Below are 10346 nucleotides of genomic sequence, written 5' to 3' on the forward strand. Positions count from 1 at the left end.
AACTTAGATCCTTTAATATTTGCAGTTATTTGTTCAATGGTTAGTAAAGGATGATAACGCCTACGTATATTTTTATCAACGTCTGTGGGATCGATACATACCCTAATTTTGTCCTTCTTTCTTACCACTACCATCGGTGAAACTGCAGGGGGAAATCCGTCCGTTTTGATTAGAACACCGAGTCTGAGCATATTGTCAATTTCTTTTTTGACATCATCTCGAATGGAATGAGGAATTTTTCTTGGCGCATAATGTTCAAACTTTGGATTGTCGATTAGGTCAATATCATAGACAAAATCTTTGACCTTTCCAAGTCCTTGGAAAATCTCGTTATCCAAGTTTATTTCTTGCACTCGCAGCACTAGAGAACACTTTTCACAGTCATCTTTGCCTAATATTGGCTCAAAATCTGGAAAATCTTTCACAATCAAGAACTTTATTTTTCGATTTTTATTGCGCACAACACAATCTAGGCTTAGTTCACCGCGCACGTCGATTTCTGTTCCACCGAAAGCTATAATCTTTTGTTTTGTTGGTTTTATTTTTTGTAAATTTGATTTCTTTATCAGACTGACTGGAAGCACGTTGCACTGCGCGGCGGTGTCGAGTTTAACTTTGATTGTTTTTTCCTCGATTTTTATTTCTTCGTACCAATTTTTTGTCTCATCCTTATTTGTTTCTGATTTTGTGAGAGCTAGAACGAACAAACCGCTTGAATCGTCACTAGTATTGTCACTTTCGCTAACAGGTTGTGTGCCTTCTTGTAGGGTGTATACTTTTTTCTTCTTATCGAATTTTTTTCTTCGCTGAAAGCATAGATCGGTAAAATGGCCAGTTCTTTTACAGTGTTGGCATTTTTGTTTGTATGCTGGGCATTTATTTTTTTCATGCTCTGTCCCACAATTTCTGCATGTGTAGGTGAATGAAGATTTGGCTTTTGGTGATTTTTTGTAATAATGTGGGTTATATTTTTTTATTGCATCAACTGCTGCTGTTTCGGGCTTATGTAAATCGCGCAATTGCTGGGAAGCTATCTCGCTTGCTCTGCATACCTTTATAGCCTGATCTAGTTTGATGTCATCTTCTGCTAATAATTTTTCACGCAGACTATCATTTCTTATACCCGTTACTATTTTGTCCCGCAATAATGAGTCTTCAAGATTTTCAAATGCACATTTTTTTGATTGATTTTTAATTTTTGTTAAGAATTCTTCGAAACTTTCTCCTTCGCGTTGAGTTAGAGTATTAAAGGTGTACCTTTCAAATGTTAAGCTTACCCTAGGAGAAAAATACTCGTTAAACTTATTAATTATAGAAGATACTTTATCAGTCTCGGCTTCTGTGAAGGAAAAAGAATTATAGATGTTTGCTGCATCTGCTCCTATACATGACATAAATGTTGCCACTTGGATTTCCTCTGGTTTTTTGTTTAGTTGTGCAGCTATCTCGAACCATTTATAAAGCTGGATCCAATTTTTCCATGCCGATGAAAGGTTTCCACCGGTTATTTGGAGTGGCTTTGGTGGCTTCACGTAATTAGCTGCACTCAGAGTTTCAGATTGTGGATCATCTTTAGGAGGCATTCTTAATATATTTATTTTTAATTTATTTATTGTTACCGATTTTTTTTTTTTTTTTTTTTTTTTTTTTTTTTTTTTTTTCGTATTAACAATTGATGCGGAACTTAATATAAACTTTTCTATTAATATAAAAGTTTAAGCCACTTCTGACACCATGTCAAGTGGTCAATGATTAAGTGAAGACTGAAGTGTACTTTTATTGAGGTGTCATAAAAGATAACATAATACAAATGTATGATTATAAGTATGTTTATATAATGTAGGTTTAGGCAGGGGTGTCGAACCTATATGACAGCGTTCAATTTCCTACAAGAATAAGCAAAGAAATTTGCAAAAAAGTCGATTTATAAAAAAAATAATTTTTTTTTTGTAGAAGCTTGATGCAAAAATGGAAAATTTAAAAGCGGAGGACCTTCCCATTAATATAAAGAGCTCATATTTGGTGTGTATATTCTAGAGGTGTCTAGCAATCGATTTTTCGGAGTACCAAATCAAAAAAAATAAATTCGATTTTTTTGACCCACCCTAATATACCTATTTCAAATAAGAAAAAACCTTAACCCTCTTGGGGCGCCATCTAGCATCAAAATAAATATCTGAAAAAATTTGAGATTTTTTTTTTACTATCTAGAAACAGTTTTTCCACTTAGGAACTTGATTCTAGAAAAAAACCTAAATAACGAACGCCCTAATGTACATACGTAACTACTTCAATTTGGTATAGTTCATTTTTATTTTGTTTTCTTTTTAAAATGAAAAATGATTAACTATTATTTTTATAGAAATGTTTGAGAATTGTCGGAAAATTAAATTTAATAAAAACACTCTTACGAGTAGCTCAAAAAAATTTCAATCAATATATTAATAAAAAGGGAAGTTTTCTGTAAAATTAAAAAAGCCTGAAATAAAAAACTACCGTAGCTAGGTACTCCGAAAAAAATCAATTAACTTAGATATATGTGAGTCAACCCATGAATATATCGTAACATTCTCGAAAACTGAAATTGATATTGATATAAGTTTTCAGTTATGAATGTACAGGCGGCAATTATAGCTGCTTTTGTTGCAGTATTTGCTGCTCAATTTTTGACAACAGAAGCCAGATTTTACTCAAAGTTTTTGAAATTCATCGAAAATGTTAACAAAGTTGAGAAATTTGAAAGTGTTTTTCTTTTTAGATCGACCAAGAAATCTTCTTTTGATGACGAATTCATACGCGATCTTACAACTTCACTTGCTATTCCAGTGATTCTTTTAACTGAGACTTCATCATTCTACTTGAGTGGAGAATTCAATGAAAACATTCTAACAATTGTTCAAATTGATTCAAGTGAGTTAATACTTCAAAAACTTTCGGAACACCTTCAACATCTTCGATTTTGTAAGACAATTTTCGTGCTGAGCAGTTCTTCAAGAAATGATTTCGCACTGAAGAGGGTTTTCACTTTTTGTTGGAAGCATAGAATGGTCAATGTGATAGCAGTTTTTCATGACTTCTGGAATTCTTCGACTTTCTACAGCTACAGAAATTTAAGAGATCTTACAATTGAAAAATTCATCTGGAACAAAAAGAAAATAGTTATTTTTCCAAATCGAATGAATAACCTTCAGGGAATTCAGTTCCCAGTTCTTTTTGAACGAGTAGATTCAGGTGTAATCATCAAAGTAAACTCTAAGGGTGAACCGATATTTGGTGGTTTTATGGGAAATATTTTCAGTTCTTTTGCGGAGAAGATCAATGCTAGATTGGATATGTCAAACGTAAACACTTCATTGCCACCGTATAGTGCTCATGAGCTTGTCCTCAATGGAACAATTGAGATGTCAAATAGTGAAATGATGTTGTTGCCCATTAAATGGCACTCATATCCCATTGCCATGTTTGATTGGAGTGTGATGGTGCCTGTGGAGTCAACTGTTCCTATTTACAAAGTGTTTGCATTTGTTTGCAATTGGGATGCTTTTGCAATATCAATTTTGGTTCTCATTTTACTGTCTGTATCACTTACAGCTACCAACAGGTTTTCAGGATCAAGTTATGACTTTTTCTTCAACACTGATTGTTTTCGTGGCATGCTTGGACAGTCTTTACCTCAAGCACCTCAGGCCTCCTGCAGCACAAAAATTATTTATTCGCTGATTTTTTTGTTTGGAATTATGATGGTTACTTCATTCAATGCATTTCTGCAGTCCTTTATGACCCAACCACCAAGAGAAAGAATCATAAAATCATTCGATGATCTGCAAGAATCTGGTTTGAAAATATTACTTCATAAAGTCGATATCGATAATTTGTTCAAAATGAGACCCAATCTTATGAAAAAATATTCAAATCTTTTCCAAATTGAAACGAATTACGTGGCTTTGAAAGAACTGCGTAACAGTCTTAATACCAACTATGCCTTTGCTGTAACTGGAATTAGTTGGATGAATTATGAAAATCAGCAAAATTTCTTTAATCGAAAATTATTTCGGTGGTCTGAAGAAATGTGCTTTGTAAAAAATAGACTAATGGGAATTTTAATGAATGAAAATTCAATTTACAAAAAGATTTTGAATTTTCATATCTTAGAAATACAATCAAGTGGATTGTTAGATTTCTGGATGAAGAAGTCATTTTTTGAATTACTTGGTACTGGACAAATTAAAAAGTTAGATATTGATTTTGATTCTAAATTACAATCACTGAGAGTTGAAGATTTGAAATGGATTTTTAAATTGATGGGATTATCATTGGCGGTTGCTGCTATCAGCTTTATTGGAGAATTTGTGTTTTCAAATGGAAACAAATTTGCTGGTTGTTTTAGAAAATAAATTAAAAAAGTGTTAATATTTGATTTGAATGTGAATTATGATGAAGTGAACAATAAATTTTAACTTTTTTACCTACATGTTTTTATATTTTCATTATTTTCCCAGAAAAGTAAAAAATAAATTAGCTTGCATACCTACCTACATTTTTTATGAACAAAAAAAAAACATTTATGTAAGTATATTTTGAATATAATACACCGAAAAAAAAAATTGATAATAACAGCTATCAAATTATATCTTTTTTGAGGTGGATAGTGAACATTTCACTTTGACAGTTAAAATATCAATGTTGACTAGATTTTACGTTTCAGTTTATTATAATGGTATTTTTTTCTTTTTCTTTTTTATTATTTTTATTATTTTAAGTATTTTCTTTCATTTTTCTTTAAAATCAAACAAAACATTACTGAAAGTGTATATTCTTTATAAAATAGTGGTGATATTATTTTTTCTATTATAGGTGATATAATTGTTTTGTTATTTTCTCCCAAATTTTATCAGTAAATCATACATTTAACTTCGAAAAAACACAAAGCGCCTTTAAATTAGTACACATTAAGAGTTTTTTATTTAATATTTTTCAATAATTTGGAATGAGAAATTGATATGACAAATTGATAAAATATCAACAAAAAATTTCAAAAATGTGATATTTAAATATCATCCTGATAATAAAAATATTGTTTTGATATTATAATTATCATAAAACATTATTTTATAGAGCATTTTTTGCTTATATCTAAAAAAAAAAAATGTTAATTTGATATTTAAAAAATTTCAAATTGATATTGGTTTTTTTTTTCGGTTTAGGTACAACGGAATTAATGGAAAAGAAAAAGCTATTGAGTTAGGTATTCTTAAGTTATTTGTTTTTTTTTTTGTACCTATACATAAAATAAATAAATCGACTTCAATTCATCGAAATTTAAACTTGTGGTTATAATTTTTTCATGGAAGCCATAGTCCGAATTGAAACAAAATGGGACCACATTGCAATCACCAGCTTTCAAATAACCAAGAATCATCAAATTCAAAAACAACAAACGAATTGAAACCACACCGCCTTTTTAAGCATTTCAAAAAATGCATCATCACCCAAAATAACAATAGGTATTTTTCTTATTTTTGCGAAAAAACATCTAGAAAAGTTAAATTTGTTTTTATCTCATTAAAAAATTTAAAAAAAAAACCATACATTCATTTATTTAAAAAAATATCTTCTACATGGAAAAACAATTTCTGATTTTGATTTTCCAATATTTCTCCCGCTTTTCCATTTAAAAATGCAAACTTCTCCAATAAAGCACAAAACAGTGATCATCAACGCTAATCCCGTCGATATCCAAATCCATTTAAGATCTTCAACTTTAAGTCGTTCCAATTCTGTGTCCAAGTCAAATTTTAACTTTTTTAATTTTCCAGCAGTAAGTAATTCGTAAAAAGACTTTTTCATCCAGAAATCTAGCAATCCACTTGACTGTGTTTCTAAGATATGCAAATTCAAAAGTTTTTTATAAATTGAATTTTCATTAATTATAACTCCAATTAGTCCATTTTTTGTGAAGCACAATTCTTCAGACCAACGAAATATTTTTCGGTTAAAGAAATTTTGTTGATTTTCATAATTCAACCAACTCATTCCAGTAACAACAAAGGCACAATTAGTATTAAGACTGTTTCGCATTTCTTTCAAAGCCAAGAAATTAGTTTCAACTTGGAATATATTTGAATACTTTTTGATAAGATCGGGTCTTACTTTGGACAACTGATTGATTTCTGGAATATTAAGGTATATTTTTAAACCACTTGCTTGCAGGTCATCGAATGATTTAATAACTTTTTCTCTAGGAGGTGTGGTCATGAAGGACTGCAGAAATGCATTGTATGTAGTAACCATTATGATTCCAAGTACAAATATCATTGAATATATGATTTTTGTGCTGCAGGAGGCTTGGGGTGTTTCAGTGAAACCCTGCCCGAGCATTCCACGAAAACAATCAATGTTGAAGAAATAATTAAAAATTGATCCTGAAAATCTGTTCGAAGCTGCAAGTGATAAAGATAGCAAAATGAGACCCACGATTGATATTACAAAAGCATCCCAACTGAAAACAAGCGCAAACACTTTATAGATAGGAATGTTGGACTCAACAGGCAGCATCACACTCCAATCAAATACTACGATCGGATATGAGTACCATTTAATGTTGTCTGACGAAAATATCAGATTTCTACCTGCTATCTCAATTGTTCCATTTATTACTTCTTCGTGAGTTTTTCGTGAAAATGATGGGTTTACGAGTAGATTCGACTTATTCAATCTAGCATTGATCTTCTCCGCAAGAGTATTGAAAATATTTCCCATAAAACCACCAAATATCGGTTCACCTTTAGAGTTTTCTGTGATGATTATTCCGGAATCTTCTCGTTCAAAAAGTACTGGGAACTGAATTCCCTGAAGGTTACTCATTCGATTTGGGAAAAAAACCATTTCCTTTGTGCTCCAAAGGAATTCTTCAATTGTAAGATCTCCAAAATGTGTGTAGCTGTAGAAAATCGAAGAATTCCAAAAGTCTTGAAAAACTGCTATCACATTGACCATTCTATGTTTCCAGCATAAAGTTAAGACCATTTTCAGTTCGGTATCATTTCTCAAAGAACTTTTTAGCACGAAAATTGTCTTACAAAATCGGAGGTGTTGAAGATATTCCGATAATTTCTGAATCAATAACTCAGTTGAATCAAATTGAACAATTGTTAGAATGTTTTCATTGAATTCTCCACTCAAGTAGAATGATGAAGTCTCAGTTGAAAGAATCACTGGAGTACCAAGTGATGTTATAAGATTGGCTATGAATTCGTCATCAAATGAAGATTCTTTGGTTGATCTTAAGAGAAAAACACTTTCAAATTGCTTAACTTTGTTTATATCTTCGATGAATTTCAAAAACTTTGAGTAAAATCTTGCTTCTGTTGTTAAGAATTCCGCAGCTAAAAGTACGACGAAGGCAACTAGAATTGTCGCAGTTAAATTCATGACTGAAACTGTGTTGGATTGACTTCTGAAGGTTAGTAGAATTTTAAGGGATATATTCAAAAGGCAGGTATTATTAATTATATTGGACTTCTTCACCGGACTTCAGTACATTTTCTATTTCGGACGTGTAATTTCAATATATATAATTAATTACAGGAGCGATTTGAATTATACGTTCTTTATTCCAAAATGTAATTCCGTGACTTAATTAAAATAAGGTATTATTACTGGGCTATTGGTTATGTCGAAAAAAAAAACAAAGCAATAAGAAACTAATAAGACATTCACGGGTTTACCTATATTGTAGGAACCGTTGGATGGGTTAAAAAAGAAGATAAAACGGCGGAGTGCTTTTAAATGAGAGGGTGGAAAATTGAAGAAAGGCATAGGAGCCATGAAATTTTTAAATTTTCTTCCTTTGAGAGTTAATAAAAATTTTACATAAACATTTTTTATTAAACTTAGTGTACTTAGGATCAAAATTAACGGTAGCTACCTAATGGAAATAGAACGGCTCTAACGATTCTGATTAAATTCTTTGTGCAATATTAAAAATAAGAGCCAACCTTTGAAATAAAAAAAATATTTTTTTGTAGATTCCGTTATTAACCGTACCTTTTATAGAACGTTTTTTTTATTTACGAATTTCTCGTAAGCGATATAGCCGATTTCAACCAAAGTTTTTATACAGAAACGTTAAAGTAAACGTTATATAATAATTTTACAAAATTGTCAAAAAAAAACCCTTTTTGGATTTGTATTTAAAATTTTGTTTTTTTGAAAAATCAAGTTTTTGAAAACGGGTTGATGAATTTTCTCAAAATTTTGTTTTTCTCTGTTGAATAATATTTTCTTAAAAATGACATAGAAACCAAGTTTTTTTTTGAAAAATATTCGAAAATTTTTATACCTCTAACGATTTTCGATTTTTTTTTTTAATTCTTTTCTATGCAAGAACTCAAAAACCAGATTTTATTTTTTTTTAACTCTATATTAAGAAATTCCTTAAATAAAACTAATTTTCCGCTAAGTTAGCAGTTACAAATTCAGAGCATAGTCCAAAAACTGAAAAAAAAAACTATTTTAGCTTTTCAGCCATAGCAAAAACATAGAGTCCTGGAATAAGATAAGAAACATTAACGGGGTAATTCTAGGTTATACCACAGAAAATAATTCTTAATTTTCAAATAACTCTCCAGTTCTTCCATTTAAAAACACCAATTTCTCCAATAAAGCACAAAATACCCATCATCAACGCAAATCCCATCGATATCCAAATTAATTTAAGATCTTCAACTTTAAGTCGTTCCAATTCTGGGTCCAAGTCAAATTTTAACTTTTTCAATTTTCCAGCAGCAAGTAATTCGTAAAAAGACTTTTTCATCCAGAAATCTGCCAATCCACTTGATTGTGCTTCTAAGATATGTAAATTCAAAATTTTTTTATAAATTGAATTTTCATTAATTAATAATCCAAGTAGACCATTTTTAATAAAACACAATTCGTCAGATAAACGAAATAATTTGCGGTTAAAGAAATTTTGTTGATTTTCATAATTCAACCAACTCATTCCAGTAACAATAAAGGCACAATTAGTATTAAGACTGTTCCGCATTTCTTTCAAAGCCACGAAATTAGTTTCAACTTGGAATAGATTTGAATACTTTTTGATGAGATCGGGTCTTACTTTGGACAAATATTTCATTTCGGCAAGATGAATGTATATTTTTAAACCACTTGCTTGCAGATCATCGAATGATTTTATAATTTTTTCTTTAGGTGGTGTGGTCATTAAGGACTGCAGAAATGCATTGTATGTTGTAACCAGTATGATTCCATGTAAAAATATCTGCGAATAGATGATTTTGGTACTGCAGGAGGGTTGGGGTGTTTCAGTGAAAGACTGCCCAAGCATTCCACGAAAACAATCAATGTTGAAGAAATAGCGAAAACTGGATCCTGAGAACTTATTGGCAGCTGCAAGTGATAAAGACAGCAAAACAAGGACCATAATTGATATTGCAAAAGCATCCCAATTAAAAACAAATGCAAATACTTTGTAAATAGGAATGTTAGACTCTACAGGCAGCATCACACTCCAATCAGACATTGCAATAGGATATGAGTACCATTTAATGTTGTCTGGCGAAATCCCCACACATCCTCCTGACATCTCAATAGTTCTATTCATAACACCCTCATGAGTAATTCGTGTAAATGTTGTGTTTACGAGAAAATTCGACTTATCCAATCTAGCATTGATCTTCTTCGCAAGGGAACTGAAAATATTTCCTATAAAACCACCAAATATCGGTTCACCTTTAGAGTTTACTGTGATGATTATTCCTGAATATTCAAGTTCAAAAAGAACTGGGAACCGAATGCCCTGAAGGTTACTCATTCGATCAGTAAAAATAACTATATCCTTTTCGGTCCACAGGTATTTCTCAATTGTAAGATCTCCAAAATTTCTGTACATGTAAAAAATCGAAGTATTCCAAAAGTCTTGAAAAACTGCTATCACATTGACCATTCTATATTTCCAGCAGAAAGTGAAGACTCTTCTCAGTTCGAAATCATTTTTTGAACAACTCTTCATCAAGAAAACTATCTTACAAAATCGAAGGTGTTGAAGATATTCAGAAAGTTTCTGAAGCAATAACTCACTTGAATCAAATTGAACAATGGTTAGAATGTTTTCATTAAAGTTTCCGCTCAAGTAAAATGATGAAGTCTCAGTTGAAAGAATCACTGGAGTACCAAGTGAAGTTGTTAAATTACGTATGAATTCGTCATCAAATGAAGATTCTTTTGATGATTTCAAGAGAAAAACACTTTTAAATTGTTCAACTTTGTTAGCATTTTTGATGAATTTTAAAAACTTTGAGTAAAATCTTGCTTCTGTTGTTAAGAAT

At 30.9% G+C, this 10346-nt stretch overlaps 2 protein-coding genes across 2 annotated transcripts; one reads left to right on the forward strand and one right to left on the reverse strand.

Moving 5' to 3' along the window:
- The first annotated feature begins 2425 nt into the window (after positions 1-2425).
- LOC129919481 (uncharacterized) lies at positions 2426-4431 on the forward strand. Its single transcript, XM_056000365.1, has 2 exons — positions 2426-2695; positions 2759-4431. The coding sequence occupies exons 1-2, from the start codon at positions 2610-2612 to the stop codon at positions 4392-4394; spliced, it is 1722 nt and encodes a 573-aa protein (XP_055856340.1). The 5' UTR covers positions 2426-2609; the 3' UTR covers positions 4395-4431.
- Positions 4432-8509: 4078 nt separating this feature from the next.
- Positions 8510-9964, reverse strand: LOC129918120 (uncharacterized). Its single transcript, XM_055998469.1, has 3 exons — positions 8998-9964; positions 8677-8847; positions 8510-8547 (listed from the first exon to the last, which is right to left on the reverse strand). The coding sequence occupies exons 1-3, from the start codon at positions 9962-9964 to the stop codon at positions 8510-8512; spliced, it is 1176 nt and encodes a 391-aa protein (XP_055854444.1).
- Between the last annotated feature and the right edge of the window lie 382 nt (positions 9965-10346).

Source organism: Episyrphus balteatus, chromosome 4 (assembly GCF_945859705.1).
Source record: "Episyrphus balteatus chromosome 4, idEpiBalt1.1, whole genome shotgun sequence".
In the NCBI taxonomy this organism is placed as follows: Eukaryota; Metazoa; Arthropoda; class Insecta; order Diptera; family Syrphidae; genus Episyrphus; species Episyrphus balteatus.